At 41.4% G+C, this 21,149-nt stretch overlaps 3 protein-coding genes across 3 annotated transcripts in view; 1 reads left to right on the forward strand and 2 right to left on the reverse strand.

Moving 5' to 3' along the window:
- The window catches only part of jhy (junctional cadherin complex regulator), a 36,063-nt gene extending 34,623 nt beyond the window's left edge, over positions 1–1,440 (forward strand). The window contains exon 7 of the mRNA XM_023967519.1: positions 290–1,440. Coding sequence (XP_023823287.1) covers positions 290–511 — 222 coding nt within the window. The 3' untranslated portion in view covers positions 512–1,440. The remainder of the gene's footprint in view (positions 1–289) is intronic.
- Positions 1,441–4,673: 3,233 nt separating this feature from the next.
- LOC111951138 (brain-specific homeobox protein homolog) lies at positions 4,674–7,727 on the reverse strand. Its single transcript, XM_023969169.2, has 3 exons — positions 6,021–7,727; positions 5,303–5,493; positions 4,674–5,213 (listed from the first exon to the last, which is right to left on the reverse strand). Exons 1-3 carry the CDS (start codon positions 6,271–6,273, stop codon positions 4,974–4,976), a joined length of 684 nt encoding a protein of 227 aa, XP_023824937.1. The 5' UTR covers positions 6,274–7,727; the 3' UTR covers positions 4,674–4,973.
- Positions 7,728–9,692: 1,965 nt separating this feature from the next.
- Positions 9,693–16,621, reverse strand: LOC111951139 (lens fiber membrane intrinsic protein). Its single transcript, XM_023969170.2, has 5 exons — positions 16,463–16,621; positions 14,903–15,091; positions 14,381–14,530; positions 10,596–10,730; positions 9,693–9,940 (listed from the first exon to the last, which is right to left on the reverse strand). The coding sequence occupies exons 2-5, from the start codon at positions 15,075–15,077 to the stop codon at positions 9,879–9,881; spliced, it is 522 nt and encodes a 173-aa protein (XP_023824938.1). The 5' UTR covers positions 15,078–15,091; positions 16,463–16,621; the 3' UTR covers positions 9,693–9,878.
- Between the last annotated feature and the right edge of the window lie 4,528 nt (positions 16,622–21,149).

Genomic DNA, 21,149 nt, shown 5'->3' on the forward strand with positions numbered 1-21,149 from the left:
CCTCTCTATCTCCAAACTATATTTCTGTAAAACTTTACTTAAAGCCTAATGCTTTATTACTTGTTTATTACTTGTAAGCGTGAGTCTTTGTTATCTTATATGTTTATAGCAAATGTTTTATTGACTCAAGGTGGCAGTGATTTAGTTAGGAGGGATGATATGGGAAATTATAAGAGCATCATACATGTTCATAGAAAGTCTTACAATGCATTATAACGGTATTATATTAATCTCATTATACCTGTCAGTGTTAAATAAAATTGTACCTTTTATTTCCATTGGATTTAAGGCCCTGGAGTACGCCAGGAGCATCCTGAGGCCCAAGGTAGTGCCCCAGGCCCAGCAGCCCAAGACCAGAGAGCCAGAGAGAGCCCAGGCGGCCCTTAGGGGCAACACTCGCCTCCGGGAGGGCCTCGACCTATCCCAGCTGGCCACAGTGGAGGCCCTGAGGAAACGGCACGAGCAGGAGAAACAGACTGTGGCCCGCTTCAATGTGGTGCATGCCATCTGACACAGCACCGGCCCATTCACTTTACAGCACACTGGAGTCACCCAACTGGAGTCACCCTTAAAGCTGACATGGCTGTTCGACTTTTGAAGAAACTCAGCATATGGACTACATAGACAATATGGAGGAATAAGCAGGGGATTCGTGCAGCAATCCTTCATTAATGCTTGTGTCTATAACTGCAGTTTGAGGTGTTACAGCGTAGTCTGTCTGTTTGTGGTTGATGACATAAGCATTTACTGTATGAAAGTTTTTTTTACAACTAGTGATGCTGTTAAACATAGCTTACGTGTTTCTTCATATGATTTGATGCACTTAAACTCATAGGTAAACATGGTACTTATTCAGTACCATACCATAATTTACACTATAGGCAACATAGTACTGTAATCCCAAACCAAGTGGATTTTTTAGCTTGCAGTTGATAATAAGGTAATATATTGATGTTTGAAAAATATGCAAATAGTTTGTACACATTTCAGATAAATCATGCTCTGGCTATTGATGATTCTTCAATTACTTGAATATCTCTCTGCTAAAATTCTTAACCTTACAATTGCTCATGAGTCATGACCTGAGTGCACATGACCTGAAAATGTCTAATACAGTACAGCTGCTCAAGTCAATTCAGACATAACACATATGGTTTGTTGTTGTAGTACAATATTACACATATTAGTACAATACCACACATAATAGTGCAATATTACAATCTGAGAGAACATGTACACCTAAAGCTTTGTGTAGGTTGTTTGATGACAAGGAGTAGGCAACTGAGTAAAAATACTGTGGGTAGACCATTGGTAAAGACCTAATGGTCAATTTTTTGGGAAACTACAGTGTACTCCACCTGTTTTTCTCTGTTGTTTTGATTGCACTTGACATTGAAACATCCTCTGTAAATTCAACAATATGTCATTAAATCAAAACGCTTCCGGTACTCTGCTATATTGTCTCATTTTTGGGGGGTACGAGTTGGTAATTCGCTCTTTGGCATTTTATCCACATTTCCAATTTGTCCCCTTTCACCCTCTCACGCACCTGGTTGCTGCTGTTAATCTGAAATAATCTGCTCTTTTTGTTCCATGCCTGATTAGTTTCTCCCTGTATCCCCCAGTCTCTACTTCACAGATACAAATGGGTCAAACAAAGATGACCCTTTGAAGGCCACCTGATTAGGGTTTGTAAACTAGTTCTCTGTAGTTTAAAGTGATAATTCCCCCCCAATAAAACAAAATCTCAAGCGCCCCCCATTTATTTAATAGAACCGTCAGATCATTATCAAAGAGCTATTTACTCCTATGTAATATTTTAATTAGATTATAGTCTCCATTTAACCCATCATGGCGTCTTTGATGCACTGTGTTTTTAGTGTTAAAGCCTCAGATGTGTGGGGGTAATAATAAATACCGGACCTAATGAGAAACACTGCCTATCCAGACCAACTCTCTTTTGCCATAGAAATATAGTTAATTGAAGGAGTCTCTCACCACCACACATGAAGGGGGCTAAATTAGCATCCCTTTCTGCCGATTGGAATAACCGGGGCAGACGTGCATGCTTTGATGTGAGTAGGCGGCAGGCCCCTGAAAATGAGCTGATGGCCCCACTATTAGGTCCAAATGCAGATGCATCCATGTGTTGCAAAACGCTTAATCTTTTAATTGATCACCTTCCGCACGGCCTATTCTCTTCAACGCTTTTTATTTTCTCAGTCAATCCGCATTATCTTTTGAAAACGACATGAATTGCTTTTCAAAGGGTGGGAGAGTGCTGCATATCCTGTTTGGATGTGCCTGTTAATTTAAACCTTCCAAATGAATGGAGAGCTGCCTTGTGGTGCACATTTAAATGACTCAATAATTCAACAATAGCTGGTATTGATGATTTTGGCCTGTGCGTGTGTGCGTGCATGCATACGGTGTGTGCATGTGTGTGTGAGTGCATGCGTGCATGCTTTTAAAGGGCATTCCAGATGAAGTGGCCCACATGGAAAGTACCAGGTCGCCTAGAGGTTAGAGAGATGGGTCAGGAACTGGAGGGTTGCCGGATCGAATCCCAATTCTGATAAGAAAATCTGGTGGCAAGTGGCGTGCCAGCTCCTGCCATTGTACCCTTGAGTAAGGCACTTAACCCGTAATCTGCTCCAGGGGCGCACCATGGCAGACCCTGCCTTCCAACTCCTTGGTGTGTGTGTGTGTGTTTCCAACCCTTTGGTGTGTGGGTGTTTGTTTCTCGGGGGTTGAGTTAAAAGCAAATAGTGAATACTCATTATCTGAAAGGAAAATTAATAAGAAAGTATTTTTCTACTAGAGATGATACTTAAATAAAAATCTGCCCTTGTTTTTGCACTCATTGCCATTGCAGAAGAAATTTGCGTACTTGCTCACCTGTAGGCCTAAAGGGTAGTGCTGCTTCCAGCTCTCAGTCTCACATCAGAATTAGACATTCATCCATGTTTCTCAAATGTCAAATTTGTGTGTTTGCATGCTACTGATGAGTATTATCTAACGTGAGTATATTTTAACAATGTGTACTAACTGATTTTGATCATATTCAGAGAAAATAAAAAATGGGTGTGTTATGGAGTTACTTTCACCAAGTCATGGACACTGTTTTCAATGTTGTAATTTAAACCCCCAACTGTTATTTGTCCAAATCGTTTTCTGTTAGTGTCTCTGTTGATTGGCCAAGCAATTAAGTGATGGCTGATTGACACAGGTGGAGAATATTTAAATAATCAATGCATATTGTTTTCAGGTGTGGCAGTTGTATTGCAAGAGGTGACTGAATTGCAAGAGGTGACTGAATTTCTAGGCTATACTGAATTACTTTATTTTACCCTGCATTCTTTCCATACTTCCAGAACATTTATCTGTTTTACAACATTCGTTACATTTTTTAATTATCTGAACAAATCAGTTGACTTGAGTGTCAAATTTAGTTTGGTTGGAGCTGGTAGACCATTTTACTACGCCAGCGATTTTGGCAACAACTTTCGGGTAATATTCTACCACGGAGAGGCAAAGACCAACGATGGGTTGGTTTACTTTTGATGTCAACAACATTATGCACACATTATTTGACTTAAATATCTGTCCAAATATCCCCATTTAGCTTAGCATTGAACGCAATTTGTGAGGGGCCCATGTTGTTTTGAGTCGACTGCTTGAGTCAGTGGTGCACGTCTTCTCTTTCTGCTCTTCCTAAGACATTTGGTGATCCAGTGGCAGAATACCTCAAGTTGAATAAAAGTCATGAGAATGTTTATGAATAGCTTCCTCCAAGTTGCATGTAACAACTATTTGTTCTAGTGTGGGGAAGTCTTTCTTGTATTCCTCACTCAGCGGGGTCCCACCTACCAAGGTTTACAACCGCATGAGCAACTTAAAACAGGCAGCCTCGGATTCACATTACCTCCACAGCTAAATGGCTCCTGGTTCTTTAATAGGTGGGTTATGTTAGTAAAAAGCTATTACAACTGATCACTTCTCTAGATACGGAAGCTATTAATGTGGATAGGCCTATTCAAAATAATAGGCTCCTTAAAAATATTATAACCATAATTAATTAAAATGAAGATGCTATTATTATTGAAGTACAAAAGAGGTCATTGGCTAAAATTGCTTTTCAAAAGTATGAGTATTCCTATAAAACTATTTCAATTAAATAAAAATATATGTTCTAGTTAAATCTCCAGTGTCCTATAAAGATATAATTATTGATTAATAACGAACTAATAAAGTATTAACTTGCATTAAATTGAAACATTGGTCAATTCATCCAAGTTTAGAGGAAAATGAAACTTTAATCCCTTAGCCTAATAATAAAACCAACTAACGTAAACGAGAAATGGTACAGGCTAAATAAACAATTTGCTCTGGTTATCATGCACGTTTTAATAGTAAAGCAATAACACTTCAAAGGGCATATGCTGCAACATCTTTCATTAGACCACCTGAACGAAAGTGCAAAAAATAGGTTAAAAATGTGACATGCTGCAATTGAGATGTCGATTTTGTTTATCAAAGTAGTTATATACAAATTTTTCTCAAAGATTTTCTCGCAAAATATTCAACTTGTGGCTTTAAACATTTTTTAAAAAATCTTAAAATTAAGGTGTCTGGTTTTTGTTTGACTTTTGATTCAAAGATAATAATAGTCATACTAATAATAATATTATTAATAATTTCCTAATAATGAACATTGCTTCAGATTATATTTTGTATGTACAGTTGTTTGATATGATGCATTTTACAGTCACGGAAAACATAAATATAGACAGAGCCTAAAATGAATGTGTAGTGAGATATTACGCATACCCTTGAATAAATACTACTTTGCATTATTATCATTGATTTGTTTAAAAAAGCTATATATAATTTCATATGGAAAAGACACAATTCAATATTTACATTTACAATGGGTCATGGTTATTTGTTTTTAAAACAACTTGCCACTTGCTCTATAGTGAAGGTTCTGGCGAGCAAATGTCATCCTCGATATCAACATCGTCCTCATTTTCCAAAATGTACGAGTTCGGCTCGATTCCACTGTTAACATCATCTGTATTTTTTTCGTTGAGTTCACTCTCACTTGCGTTATCCATGGATCTATCTAAGTCATTCGGATTTTTCTGGTCGTCTTGTGTTTTCCTCAGTTGCTTTTTATGCTTCATCCTTCTGTTTTGAAACCATGTTTTCACCTGTGTGACAAAGGTGGAATATTTAATAAACTTGCTTTGCAGCACAATGCGACCATCCCGAAGGCTATGTTGATTGTGTGAATTCTTACCTGGGTTTCCGAGAGACTTAACGCTGTTGCCAACTCCACTCGTTCTGGCGTGGATAGGTACCGTTGTATCTCAAATCTCTTTTCAAGACCAGATAGTTGAGAATCCGAGAAAACCGTTCTCGCCTTCCTGCGTCTGCAATGTTTGCCCGGTAACTCTGGATGATGCTGAAATAAAGCCGGCATTTGCATCCCTGTGAAATAAATATTGCATTCAAAATTTAATTCAACACAATATTTAATAAAATGATATTAACATATACATTTGTTAAGTTAAATGAGATGTCAAACTCTAGGCATGTGGGAAAATCAAAAGGCCTATTTAAATCAGGCTTTAAAGCGTTTTACTCCATGCAATTTCTTCACACTATTACCTTAGGCCTCGTTATATTTAGCCAATCATTATATAATGGAGTATAAATTGTTTTTGTTCTGATTGAGTTGGATTTATTCGAAAACGTTTTTTTGCACCAATGTTTACGCGCGAAAGGCAGATGCACCTGTTGTACAACGCCGGAGACAATTCCATCGTTTTGTCAGGCTATTAGGTGTAATGGGCTACTAAAATTGAAATGATGCATGCACCAACATTATAAAAGACCCATTTGGAATTAAATCTTTATAGGCCTAACGGAATGTCAACGTTAATGTCTTAACTGTCATTGCACTCTCTGACTGCATCGTGAATGCATTTACCAGTCCAGTGCCTTCGTTGACTTACCAGACGTAAAGAAATACTGGTGATGGTCCAGCTTTTGTAGAGGATGGTGCGGGTGATGCGCTAGTATCGGAGTGGGCATCAGTGGGTATCCATATTCTAGGAGAGGCATTCGGGACGCCAGAGAGCTTGAGAACGGCGAGTGGAAGACCTCTCTCAGAGGCTTGGGTTTGTGTAATAAAATATCTTCGATGAAGAACGACGTTGACCTCTGGGCTGGCATCTGAGGCATTGGGGATGTGTAGTTCAGATTCATTTTATATCTCTGAAAACACTTTAAAAATTGAGTCCGTGTGGTGTTGATGCTATGCGCACCCTAACAAACCAGGGAAGGGTAGCACTAAACTTCTTGCCCGTCTCGTCAGTCTCAAACGCAGGAATTGTCGTCTGTGTGGCAGACAGTGAGTGGTGCCAGGCAGATTAGACTACTATTTATTCAGTGCCAGTGGGAGGTAAATTAGCCTACTATTTATCCAAGGGGAGCGACTGTGGTAAATTGTGAAATTGATTTGTAATCAGCCAATAGCACGCCAGTGGGGCGGAGCAAGGAATTAGTTTTGTATGGATTAATCATGGTGATGACGAAGAGGGAGGGTCGTTCGCCATGGTGCTGAAAAAGCCTTCCCACGGAAGTCCTGCAGTTGTTCCCGCGCCTCAGTCTAACTTGCTTCCATTGGCCCATTTTCCAGTCAAATTTGAGTATAAACATATATCCTACTATTTTAAGCCATTAGACTATTATATATGTCACGTAACCTGTGGTGCAATTTATAGCCTATTTATAAACATCAACTGTTTCTAACAAGGTATACGCCATTACTAGGCAACACCAATGATTAAGAAATGATAACGTTTCACTTTCTACATGTAGCCTATCTTACTTAGACTTTTTAATTACTCCTAACATCTGTGGGACTGCTGTTGGCATTCCCACATAGACGACAGAAAACTAACATTTACTACTCTAAATGGCATTATTTATTTTTTTGTGCAACAGTAGCCTGTTGTAGTAATCCCTAGGCTAGTTAGTTTCCTATACTATCTTTTCTTAGTTAGTCATTTTGAGCGGATCGCTGAGGCGGGGGATATAACAGGGCTATCTGCTAATTCCGCCCTAAATTGGCTGTAATTGTTGGTATTAAAATCTGTGAGAGTACAAGTGGTGCTCCTGCGACATTTAGGCGACTGAAGCCTTAATTTGTTGATATCGTGTTGTCATCACATTTCCAATCACGCTGGCTAATGTGAAAGTGTCTTAATGCAAGCAGAATTTTCGCTGCAATGCTATTAGGCAATTAGGGGAGATGTTAGAGCGGAAGTAGTAATCCTTGGGCGCGACGACAGTATTTCCATTTGATCAGGTAGGCAGAACAAATTAATTACTGGATTCAATTACTCACGAAATTGCATTACTGCGCCAAATCTTAAACATGTCCTCCATATGCATGAGCTTGTATAAGGAAAATGAATGTGCACCTTGCAAATGACTCCAAATGTAATGTAGCACCAGTTTAATGAACTTGGAAATGTGACAGCTTGAGGCACTGTTTTCGTTTGTTTCTCTCGCTGAGCAGAGTCCAGAAATCATAGACTTTTGTGGCAACTGCACAATTCGACAGTTGGTCGAATGAAGTGATATGCCATGACTTGCAGGTCTTAGTTCACTTTGGTAATCCTCTTGAGACCCTTTTTGACATATCTGTAGAAGGCTACTTGTATAAACATTTGTTGAAGATAATAGGCCTATAGAACAAATTATCTTGCTGAAAAAAAACACTTGCAAAGCATAGTAGTATTTTGAGTCTTCCAGCTAAATCATGAACTAAGTTGAGAAGACCTCTGACATGCAAGTGCGCCTCAGCCCTTCTTAAAAGACAATCAGGGTAACTGTTGGTTTAAGAGGAACATTTGAAAGTAGGGTAAATAAACAATGGTGATGAAATCGTCTTTGCAAGGATAGTCAATAAGATCCGTTCCGTTCTTAAGGTGGGGTTAATCGGCTTTTAACAGCCAGTTCATCAAGTAAAATGTGGTGCCTGGGCGCCAGAGCATCAATTCTAAAAGCCAATTTATGCTTGATCTGAAAATGTTGTCGGAGGCGCTGTATGGAGGCGCTGTATGGATATGTGACGGAATTGCGGAGCCACGCAGAGGCCAAATTGAGCTCCCTACCATATTGTTGTGCGCCTCCCAAATTCTGCAACAATGCCGAAGGCTCTATGTGATTGGTTGATGGTAGGTGGGGCCGGGAGGTCCTGTATAAACACAAACTCACTTCCTTGACAACTTCCTTCACAACAGCTATGCGCTGCTCCATAAAGCCCAAGAAGTATGAATGACCTGACTTCTGCAGAGGCCGTATCACCGTAAATGCTGCACAGCCAATGCAGATAGTGGATTGACCATGCAGCGCCTTTAAGTGGCACATTTCCTTCGATAAGAGGCTTGCAGCATTCTATTTGGTAATACATCGTTTAGCTTCAGAGACGTCGCCTGGTCCTTTTTTTTTGCAGTGTTACTATATTTATTGATCTGGTAACAAGATAAATCAAATTAAGTGGAAATAAGCTTTATATTGTTTTGACATTCGTCTTTGTTTTGCGTCGGGTCTTCCCATCATGTACCAGTGGCGCGGGCGCGTGAAGAACATGTTTTATTAGATCCTTAGTCTTCACTGACCTTTTGGCATCAATTTATATGTAACAATGATGATTGATTGTGAAATACAGGAAGGCAATGTCATATTAATTGAAATATGCATACATTTTTACAACACGTTTATCGCAAAACATTGTCCTATAGGCCTAAACCAGAGTTTCCCAAACTCTGTCCTGGGGACCCCAAGAGGTGCACATTTCGTTTTTTCCCCTAGCACTGCACAGCTGGTTCAAATATTCAACTAATCTAGATTTGATTATTTGAAACAAAATGTCTGCCCCTTGGGGTCCCCAGAGTTGGGGAAATGGTGGCCTAAACATTTCTGACTACCATCAATTAAATTCAGTCAATGTTTAACCAATCGAAGTGAAATCATGACACAAATTCCACACACAATGTGTTTGGCAAATATGTTTACCCTGCACCAGTGTATCATCTTGCACGCAATAGGTTTATCACGGTCTTCCACTTAACCAATCCAGTTAGTCTGGACATCATATCATTCATCATGTTGTACAAGAATGCCTGCCACAGGATCAAATCATTGTTGTATGATCCAAACATATACATGTTTTTTATGATAGCCTATGTAATAATAGCATATGTGTTCAACATAGCAGCTTATTGTGCATCCCCATACATGCTATAAAACTATTACTAACATTTTCCAAAAGATACCCACTTGAAAATGACTGCTATTCTTCTATAGCCTGACCCTGGGCAGTTGTGTTCTATAATTTCTTGAAGCCTGCCCAACTCTGCTAAAGCGTAATTAGATTGTTAGTAGCTATACCTACATACAGGAGACAGTATATTTATGCATCTGTCACATTTTATTTGAAGTACTTGGATAATTTTACTTGACCAGATTTGTGTTAGTTTGTCTGCATTGCAGATAATGTATATACTTTACCATATACATTATATGGTATGCCTGCCACAGGACTCAAAATGAGTCCTTTTGAACTCAAAAATGGTCAATATTTCTGACGTGTAAAAACGGGCCGTACAAATATAAAAGAACAAGCATTTAATAATTAAAAAGGAGACACGTTTATCCCCAGCGTCCTTTATTCAGATCACTTGAAATACTATAATCCATGTTCCAAAAGTAAATAGTGGATGGATCCATCTTGACTCTCAAATTCAGGGAACAGCCACAAGCTCTCAATATAAGGCATTGATTATAATTTCGGAAGTCTTCTAGTGAGAGTTTGAGTTTCTGGGGCATTCGTGCATCCGATAGGCACACATATAGAATATACCTTTAAAAGAAAGACAAAGACATCATGTACTCGTACACATGCATGCACGCACGCACGCACGCACGCAGACACACACACACACAGACACACACACACACAACACACACACACACACACACACACACACACACACACACACACACACACACACACACACACACACGCACACACACACACACACACTGAAGTGCAAGTAGACCAAAACGATATAAAACACAATTCAGCTACCATCCAAAATTCTATATTCCAACAAAGGAGATTGTCTGTAAGGAGATTGTTGCTTGTTCAAGTAGTTAGGAGCTGTACATATTCATAATTGAATTGGTACACATTTGTTCTCATGACTTACCTGGCTAAATAATGGTTAAATAAATATAAAGCATATTTAATGTTCCTTTATAATACTCCTTATTCCATACTCACAAAGCCACTCAGAATAAGAGTGCTGATTTAGGATCAGGTCCCCCTCATCTTATTCACTATGATTAAAAGGCAAAACTTATCCTAGATCAGCAGTCCTCTGCTCTAAGACATTCTGTGAATACCGGCCTTGGATTAACCATATGGAGTATTAATAATATATTTGCTTAAATAAAACATTAGTTCACAATTAAATGTTATGTGGGGAGTGTGACCTGTGTTGTTGTGGTTTTACCTGAAAAGAAGTTTAGCACCACTGACACCCAGCCGATGATGAAGGACCAGGAGAACCTCCAGTTGCCATAGCGTTTACCATAGTAATTCATCGTCACGCCAGTGTACACTGCCATTGCCAGCAACACGAAAAAGCCTGGAGAGAAAAAGAGAGCAAACTACTTACTGCAACATCACATCACACGATGGCATCCATGTTTTTGCATTTCTTTGATTCTTAAAAGTCTTAAGAGTTTTATGCTTTAGGTTTTAAAACAGAAATCTGTCAAATTGTGACGTCAGTGGATACTGATCAATTTCAACACTGATACACAATTATGCACACTTATTTAGTGAACAGTTTGATGTTGGGAAGTGTCTGATTTCCTTTTGTATGTCTAATTAGTAAACAATAAGCTAGATTTAGTGAATAATAAGACGGAACTAAGATCTTATTTTCTAGTATTGTTTCAGGTTAATGTTGAAAGTGCCAAACACAAGGGCAGACACATGCAAAAATTTAAACAATATTACAATATTTAAAGTCCCTGCAAATACATTGAAACACAGATTTTTTTGGGATATATTTTTATACATCAATCATGATATTCTGCATAGTGGACCAAACTACCCAGATAACAACCAAAATAGCACTTTTTATAGTCAGTAACCAGGTTTCCATCCAAACTTTTTATGCGAGTGAACTAGACTACATGTCGGATAAAAAATGTCGTGACAGGCCTGATGGAAAAAGCAGATTTGTCTGTAAACTTTCCAAAATGTTGACAAACAAAATATGCTACACAGGGTGGGATCTTTTTGTTAGTCAAATTAATTATGCGAGAAATGGTGGTGGAAATGGATTTATGCACAAATATTGATATAGGCCTAATAACCATCATATCGAAGTAAACTTGGAGTCATGCGATGATATGTTGTGTGGTACTCCCACTATGACTCGGGAAAGGATGCAGTTTATTAGGCTACATATGAAATAAGTTATGATGAACTTCACAGGGTGGTGAAACTTCATGGTGATGAGCTTGATGCCCCTTTCCAATAAATATTGAGGGTCTTATTCTGGTGACATGATGATAATGCTTGGCTGCCATTTGACAAATAAAAATGATCTTGCTCTTTTGTCCATAATAATCTTATCATGTATAGGCTATACCCGCACTGTATCTTTAAGCTGCTGCCAAAACCAGCAGTAGAAAATGTGATGGAAACCCATTTAACTTGTATTTTTTATTTGGTACATGGGAATTTAAGCGCAAAAGTAATTTTTATGTTTACAATGTCATCATGCACAGCCTTTTATCCGCAACAAGCCAATTTGATGGAAACACATCTCTGGTGGGAAAATGAGCATATGGTCTTTATACATATATTAGAAATTTGCATAACAATCTGTCAACAATTGGATGGAAACCTAGCTAGTTATAGTTATAATTTGAGTATCTGACCTTGCTTCAACCAGAACCAGATTTCATCCAGACAATTATACAGTGGGGAACTGTGAGGGCCTTCAGAGAAGGCCTAAGGATATATTTTAAATGTTTTTATTTTAAATAAATGTTGTTTTAATTTCTTTATCATCTTTACAATAATTGTAGTTGTCTTCTACCTTCACCTCTTGAGTTTGTGTTGGATAGAGAAGGGTTAATACTGAAGAGAAAAAAATATCCAATCAGGATTTTTCTTTGGTGGTCTCTGGGTAGAAAAATCTAGCTAGCTCAGTCAGCCATTGGCTAGGCCTTCAGAAGGTGGACAGAAGGCCTCAATTTGGACGTTGTTGCTAAACTGTTAGTATCACCCTTTTCAAGAACAACTTTCAAACTTTGTTTTCAAGTGATCATCTGGTAATTGACACTGTTTTATTTTTTGCAGCTTGCTTGCTGTTAGCTATCTCATTGAAAATAATGACTGTGAAACATTGTTTCATTTAAATGTTAGATCACCGGTTAGTGTGATGAATGTGCTAAAATATATTTGCAATGGGAAGTAATAGCTGGTTTGTTAATTTCATTTAGGAATGAAATGGTTCTGCTTTTGTATTGTTATAATTTCATGGGGCCTACTGGAGTGAATGTGATGCTTATTATTTAACATTATTTGATGCTGTGTGACTGCTATCGGCTGTCTATCAGCCGTGTCTATGTGTTTGACCAAAACTGTCTCTCCTTCAGAACCATGGAGTGCACAGGTATTACGGTCGCTGTCCTTTTAGCACAATGAGCCTGTCACCTTTGATGTGACACTGTTGTTGTCGGTATTGGTGTTGTTGTCGGTATTGGTGATATTGGTGTTAGGTTACCATAGGTTATGTAAAGACTGTGTTTGTTTCGCTGGTCGCATTATTCTATGCTCTGTGCCACATGTTGTGTCCATGCCGATTCTGACTCTGTGTGTGCCGCAGCCCGAAGCTCCGCCAGGCCTGTTTGATTCATTCATAAATTACATAAAAAAGCATTGCGCCTCCTTCACTAGAACTATAATTTTCCGACTACAGTACATATAATGTTGGGCGCATTAAGTGATGCTATGTTTTCTTGATTTTTGAGTTTGATACAAGGTATTGGAAGATTTTTGTTCCCTCTGAAGGCGTAGGTCCCATAGTCACGATTCGCCATAGCTTTGTGACACAACATCGGGAGTCTGTGTATTGGTTGGACACCCTGAGTTGTGCATCGTTCTGGTGATTGGCGACGGAAAAGAACCATACCACAATATAGCCGGCTTCTCTAAAAAAACGTTTCCTGTCAACAAAAGCATATGTGTAATCTCTAGGAACTCTACTTACCAGACGTAAAATGAAAGTTGTCCCTTGTTATCAATTAAATGTCAGAATCCTACTTTTGTCCAAACCGCACCATATTCCTTCCTGCTGTGTAAAACAGTGGTAGATTCCGTGCTAGGACATCTCGCGTGAAGTGCGTGGTCTAATGGCAACCCGCTGTCTAACTCGGAAGTATTATGGTGTGCTTCAGACAAAAAATGTATTTTGACTTTTATTTGATAGTGAGGGACACATTTATTTTTACGTCTGGTAAATAGAGTTCCTAAAGATTATACATATGTTCTGTCGCCAACCACCAGGACGATGCACAACTCAGAAAGTCAAACTAATACACAGACTCCTGATGTTGTGTCCCTAAGCTCTGTTTGCCACTGCAATTATATCATTATGCTATTCCATGCCAAATTTTGCCTGGTGTATTTAAGTTTTATTCTTCAAAAACCATGTGGTTCATAAAAAGAATTAGACACCATTCGACCGACAGAATCTTTGAATTTGAACTAAAAGTTTTATTCAGCATCCAACAAATAAAGATATCAACCTTATATCACTTATCATACAGTTACAACATTTGACATGGAAAGAAAACCAAACAGTATTGGCGCTTTCACATATCCGCTTATGATCAGGATCCCGGAGCTTTCGGTACCCTGATCCGCGCTATAAAGCTTGTGTGAAACTCAAACGAACCCTGGCTGACACAAATCCTGGACCTGCGTGATTAGTGGGTCCAAGATCCAGGACCAGAGCACCAGGTATTGTGGAGCGGGTCACATGGAACTTTTTGCGCATTGTAAACAAGCTAGCTCGCTAACGTCATGTAGAATGTGCGTCTTGCTAATTGCACTCTGAAACGGTTATTTCAGGTATTGTGAAAGCAAAACGTATTCTGTAGAATTCACACAAACGCTCCAGGAAACCGAACCAGGGTACATAATTTCATATGTGAAAACGCCCTATGTAAAATGTGTAAAATAAGTGAAAAGAAGTAAATGAACCCAACTTACATGAGATGAAGAACAAAATGCCTGCAGCAAAGGTTTTGTCAAACCTGTTGAAGAATGAGGAGTGGATGAAGGCCATGATGCCGATAATGATGCCAATGAAACAGGCCAGGAGAGAGAGGATCATAAGTGCTCGGGTGGCATCCAAGTGGGCTGCAGGGGGTCAAAGGTTAACAGGAATTGTCAGGGTACAAGAGAGACTGACCCTGGCCTGTTCTGACCTAAAACTAACCATATTGATGACGTTTGAACTGTGCTTGGCAAATATGAATCTTGTTATGGAAAGCAAGCCTTGATGCTCATGCTGTGACTAGGATAAGGACTCTTTCGTGCCAAAATCAACAAGCTGTGGTGTGATTGGTATAGCTCCCATCACATCATATTGTGATTCATAAGCCGTACCACTGACATGGCACATAACATGGAAATAGCACCACTCATATACCATTTATTGCTTGCTATGACATGTTTTGGGTGTTATGACAGTGTTATGACAGCATTGTGTGCACTGGCTGTAGTCCTCACCAATGCTGTCATTGTGTGTGAAGCATTTCCCTGGCATGCAGTACCGCCACAGGCCCTGATGCATGTAGCTGTTGGAGTGCCGGTACTGCATCCAATAATCGGTTGCCGTAGAAACAATCAGGAGGATGTTCCCCACGCCTGCACAGAACAGCCCTCCGCCCATGAAGCTGTACATCCTGCACCTGCAAACTGACACACAAACACGCACACACAATAATAGCGTGAGGTCACTTAGAATACAGGGGTCAGCCGCGGCCCCCTGTCAACACACACGCACACTTCAGGAAGAGAGACCCTAAGTGTTGGTAATTGCATTGTAATTATCACATAATTTCGACTGGATTGAGCCAAAGGGTTGCAGGTATGTGTCTACTCTGAGGTCCACTTTGTTCTCTGGGAGATCAGTGGGAAAGGATGGGCCCTCACAGGCACCTCTTATATTATAGAGCTTCACTCAGGGCATTTGCCCAGGATAACTTTGATATTTGATACATGTATTTGTCACTTGTTCTACCTGAAAACAATATCTTCTGACCAAACCCTGGTCGTTCTCATTTCAATTTCACATTTATTTGAACTTCAAAATATTTACATGGCAGGTTATGTCTGGTAAAATCCAGAACATCATTTTAATTACCATTGCAAATATAGTAGATCCACATTTTATGTGGGTTTTTATATGGCTCTATGTATTACTGTTCTTATAGCAGCTTCTCAATACTCTTCTCAAGAGTATGTTCATTTGTGATCACATCTGTTGCTATTCTAGAAACAACTACTGTAAAACTGTCCCAAATACTGAAAGATGTACTAATGCTAATATATTTCATTGCCAGCATTGAGTGCCAATATATCAGATTTAAAACAAATGAAATCACATTAAATCTGTCATCCCTTTCAAAAACAACTCTACTTTTCTTTTTACTGTGAGAGCAGAAACTAATTAGCCATAGACACTTCCATCAATTATCTATCAGTTTTACACTGGCCAGAAGAGGGCAACCTAGTTGTTTTCAGTGTCACCTATATGTCACCATACCCTACATTTCCATCCATACTCTATTTACACCAACACAATTGTTGGTTATAATTTGGTGGAGATTTTACAATACTTTATTGAAAACTGATTCTATAGGCTACAAATTTGGTCAGTTTTTCTCAGTGGTTCAATAACCAGATTATTCCCAAACACAAATGATTTATTGTTTATTTCTTAATACAGCAGATAGCATGTGTCTATTTTATCAATGCAAGTTGGTGATATCAACCTGTAAACTTATATATATACTCATAAACTTGACCATATGCAGTATAGTCATTCATTTAAACATTTAGGATATAAGTCTACATTTAAAAATGAAATGTTTTGGAGCACTATACCAATATTTAACATCAGCATTGACTGACCCTAATTTTTACCCTGAATGACTGACTCTTTTTTTCATATACTGGAAAGAATCAGAGATTGACTGTCACACACAAACACATTAAATCATAATTCATTATTTTCAAGATGGATGACACTATTGCATAAATTCAACCACACGCTGACAAGCTTACCTTAATAGACCCCTTTTATGAAGACTAAGCGACTCTGTATTAAAGTTGGGTTTCCTGACAAAATACAACAAGGCCCCTATAATGCCAAGACAGGCAGATTTCCAGCAGGCTAATAGCGCTATCGTTTGAATCGGTGAAAAGGGAAATGGGGGGGGATAGAACAAACGGAGAGGGCAGACAAAGGGACAGGCAGAGAGCTAGCCAATCAGCGCTACTAGTTTTGTCGTTTGGGAATCTGCTGAAAAAACAGAATTGTCTAAAGCTGTCAGGTTGAAGTAATACTGATGACTGGATGGTTTTGATTGAAAGTGAAGGACTGAAGCAGCTATAGTGGAGAGCAGGCCAGGCGTTAAATCAGAGGCTCTGCCTCAACCAGCACTGATTATTTTAATTTCCCCCAAAAAGTAAATTTAGCAAATATTCTCCTAATTATTATTTTCTGAGTGTTTCCTTGACCCACTTTCGATTCAATAGTATTTGTTTATTCTGTAAATGTAAGCTGTAAGAACTACTGGAATCCTTTTGTGAGGCATACCCACAATTTCCAGACATACTCTATATGAGAGTTTCCCATGATGGTCCTACATAGTCCACAAAATTGCACCCCTAATACCTTAAGATTGGACTGAAATGTTTGCACATCCATTAAATACGATATGTTATGTTACAAATGCTGAATAACTGAAACAAAAGCAAGGTTGGTCAGGGAGGATGGATAGGCGTATACCGTGACCGTCTAGAAATCCAAAGGTTGCGGGTTCGAGTCACATCGGGGACAACTGTAAAAATGTTGTTAATCCTTCCCCTAACGCTTTTGCTAAAATTAACCTAAATCACCTAACCTGCTACGTAAATTCTCCTAACCTTTGTTGTTAGTTCTTCTAACCTTTTACCGCTCTTTAAAACACTTCAGCGAGCAGGCCTTTCTAATTGACCTGGCCTGGGTATCCTGGAAGGATATTGAACTCATCCTGTCAGTAGAGGATGCCTGGTTGCTCTTCAAAAGTGCTTTCCTCACCATCTTAAATAAGTATGCCCCATTCAAAAAATGTAGAACTAAGAACAGATATAGCCCTTGGTTCACCCCAGACTTGACTGCCCTTGACCAGCACAAAAACATCCCGTGGCGTTCTGCATCAGCATTGAATATCCCCCACGATATGCAACTTTCCAGGGAAGTTAGGAACCAATATACTCAGTCAGTTAGGAAAGCTAAGGCTAGCTTTTTTAAAACAGAAATTTGCTTCCTGTAGCACTAATTCCAAAAAGTTTTGGGACACTGTAAAGCTCATGGAGAATAAGAGCACCTCCTCCCAGCTGCCCATTGTACTGAGGATAGGAAACACTGTCACCACCGATAAATTTGTGATAATCGATCATTTCAATAAGCATTTTTCCACGGCTGGCCATGCTTTCCACCTGGCTACCCCTAGCCCAGCCAACATCTCAGCACCCCCTGCAGCAACTTGCCCCCCCCCCACTTCTCCTTCACCCAAATCCAATAGCAAAATCTGGATCCCTACAAATCAGCTGGGCTAGACAATCTGGACCCTCTCTTTCTAAAATTATCAGCCAAAATTATTGCAACCCCTATTACTAGCCTACTCAACCTCTCTTTCCTATCATCTGAGATCCCCAAAGATTGGAAAGCTCAAAGATTGGAAAGCTCATTCCCCTCTTCAAAGGGGGAGACACTCTAGACCCAAACTGTTATAGACCTATATCCATCCTGCCCTGCCTTTCTAAAATCTTCGAAAGCCAAGTTAATAAACAGATCACCGACCATTTCGAATCCCACCATACCTTCTCCACTATGCAATCTGGTTTCCGAGCTGGTCATGGGTGCACCTCAGCCACGCTCAAGGTCCTAAATGATATCATAACCGCCATCGATAAGAGACAATACTGTGCAGGCGTATTCATCGACCTGGGCAAGGCTTTCGACTCTGTCATTCACTGCATTCTTATCGGCAGACTCAATAACCTTGGCTTCTCAAATGACTGCCTCGCCTGGTTCACCAACTACTTCTCAGATAGAGTTCAGTGTGTCAAAGGCCTGTCTGTTGTCCAGACCTTTGGCAGTCTCTATGGGGGTGCCACAGGGTTCAATTCTCGGGCCGACTCTTTTCTCTGTATATAACAATGATGTCGCTCTTGCTGCTGGTGACTCTCTGATCCACCTCTACGCAGACGACACCATTCTGTATACATCTGGCCCTTCTTTGGACACTGTGCTAACAAACCTCCAAACGAGCTTCAACTGTCAGAGTCGTGTGTATAGGTGGCAGGGAAGTCAGGCACAGGAGAGTTAAACGGAGTTTAAATGGAGACTTTTAATAAATGTCCACTTAACATGCTCCAAACACGAAAATGTACATACATAAAATAAACATGGTTACGAGGACCCGTCGCGCACCTATACACCAACGCGCGGCGCACCTATACACCCCCACCCTGACGCGCGGCTCCAGCAGCGTGTCGACACCAGCCTCGGGGACGACCCGGAGGGCGAGGTGCAGGGCTATCCGGATGGAGGCGGTGGAATTCTTTTAACATGGAAGGATCTAAAACGTCCTCCACCGGAACCCAGCATCTCTCCTCCGGCCCGTACCCCTCCCAGTCCACGRGGTACTGAAGGCCCCTCGCCCGACGTCTCGAATCCAAAATGGATCGAACAGAGTACGCCGGGACCCCCTCGATGTCTAGAGGAGGCGGAGGAACTTCACGCACTTCAGCCTCCTGGAGCGGGCCAGCCACCACCGGCCTGAGGAGAGACACATGGAACGAGGGATTAATACGGTAATTAGTGGGCAGTTGTAACCTATAACATACCTCGTTCACTCTCCTCAGGACTTTAAACGGCCCCACAAACCGCGGACCCAGCTTCCGGCAGAGCAGGCGGAGGRGCAGGTTTCGGGTCGAGAGCCAGACCCTGTCCCCTGGTGYGAACACCGGGGCCTCACYGCGGCRACGGTCTRCGSCAATTTTCTGGCGCCTTATGGCGCGCTGAAGGTGGACGTGGGCTGCCTCCCAGGTTTCCTCAGCGCGCCGAAACCAATTGTCCACCGCAGGAGCCTCGGTCTGACTCTGATGCCAAGGAGCCAGAACCGGCTGATACCCTAATACACATTGAAAAGGAGTGAGGTTAGTGGAGGAGTGACGTAGCGAGTTCTGGGCCATCTCTGCCCAGGGCACGAACTTCGCCCACTCCCCCGGCCGGTCCTGGCAATAGGACCGCAGAAACCTGCCCACATCCTGGTTAACTCTCTCCACCTGCCCATTACTCTCGGGGTGAAAACCTGAGGTAAGACTAACCGAGATCCCCAGACGTTCCATGAACGCCTTCCAGACCCTTGATGTGAACTGGGGACCCCGATCAGACACTATATCCTCAGGCACCCCATAGTGCCGGAAAACGTGTGTAAACAGGGCCTCTGCAGTTTGTAAGGCCGTAGGGAGACCGGGCAAAGGGAGGAGATGACAGGACTTCGAAAACCGATCCACAACGACCAGGATCGTGGTGTAACCCTGTGAAGGTGGAAGATCAGTCAAAAAATCCACCGACAGGTGCAACCACGGCCGTTGAGGAACGGGTAAAGGTTGAAGCTTACCTCTGGGCAGGTGTCTAGGAGCCTTGCACTGGGCGCACACCGAGCAGGAGGAAACATAAATCCTCACGTCCTTAGCTAAAGTGGGCCACCAGTACCTCCCATCAAGACAGYGCATCGTCCGACCTATCCCAGGATGACCAGAGGAGGGTGACGTGTGAGCCCAATAGATCAATYGGTCGCGGACAGCAGACGGAACGTACAGACGACCAGCTGGACACTCAGGAGGAGAGGRCTCTGCACGTGACGCYCGCTCAATGTCCGCGTCCAGCTCCCACACTACTGGCGCCACCAAACACGAAGCTGGGAGTATGGGAGTGGGATCCATGGACCGCTCCTCTGTGTCATACAGCCGAGACAATGCGTCTGCCTTGACGGCGTTTGGACCATTTTGAGGAGTTCATCCGCCATTTCCGAATGGTATTCGACCACCCATCCGAAGGCAAAGCGGCGGGTGAGCTCCTCTATCATCTGAGGCAGGAGACGAGGAGTGCACAGGAGTTTGCTTTGGAGTTTAAGGACCTTGGCTGCCGGCGCTGGAATGGAGCGACAGGCCCTGATCGACCATTACCGTTGTAGTCTACGCGAGGACGTCCATCGGGAGCTGGCCTGTAGAGACACCACCCTCAACTTCGATCAGCTGGTGGACATGTCCATCAGGCTGGACAACATTCTGGCTACTCGTGGACGTCTAGATCGGGGTCTGGTTGTTCCATCCTCCCGCACCCTCTCTCCGAACCTATGGAATTGGGAGGGATGGTGCGCAGGAGACCGGAGGGTGTTCCCGCTCGAGCACCATCTATGATCGCAGAGATCACACTGGCTGGTCGGGCCGGGTTGGTTCCTCTGGGAATAGAGAAGGCAGGCAGGGCACTCTGGCATCACCCCAGGTGAGTAGGCAACCATTCTCATCCAGAGCCTCTGTCGCACTAATGTTTGTCTCTGTCACTTTTCCGGATTTTTCCCTGCATTCCCAGTATAAGGCGCTAGTAGATTCAGGCGTGGCTGGGAATTTCATTAATAAAAATTTAGCTCATAGTTTAGGGATCCCTATTGTTTCTGTGATATGCCTTTCCCTA

This window comes from Salvelinus sp. IW2-2015, linkage group LG23 (assembly GCF_002910315.2).
Source record: "Salvelinus sp. IW2-2015 linkage group LG23, ASM291031v2, whole genome shotgun sequence".
Lineage (NCBI taxonomy): Eukaryota > Metazoa > Chordata > Actinopteri > Salmoniformes > Salmonidae > Salvelinus > Salvelinus sp. IW2-2015.

Coding starts and splice junctions, on each gene's coding strand:
- LOC111951138 (XM_023969169.2), bottom strand. CDS start 6,273: ATGAATCTGAACTACACATCCCCAATGCCTCAGATGCCAGCCCAGAGG. Junction 5,494..6,020: donor CCAGTATTTCTTTACGTCTG/GTAAGTCAACGA, acceptor TTTATTTCACAG/GGATGCAAATGCCGGCTTTA. Junction 5,214..5,302: donor TAAGTCTCTCGGAAACCCAG/GTAAGAATTCAC, acceptor TTTGTCACACAG/GTGAAAACATGGTTTCAAAA.
- LOC111951139 (XM_023969170.2), bottom strand. CDS start 15,077: ATGTACAGCTTCATGGGCGGAGGGCTGTTCTGTGCAGGCGTGGGGAAC. Junction 14,531..14,902: donor CACACACAATGACAGCATTG/GTGAGGACTACA, acceptor GACCCCCTGCAG/CCCACTTGGATGCCACCCGA. Junction 9,941..10,595: donor GGTGCTAAACTTCTTTTCAG/GTAAAACCACAA, acceptor TTTCTTTTAAAG/GTATATTCTATATGTGTGCC.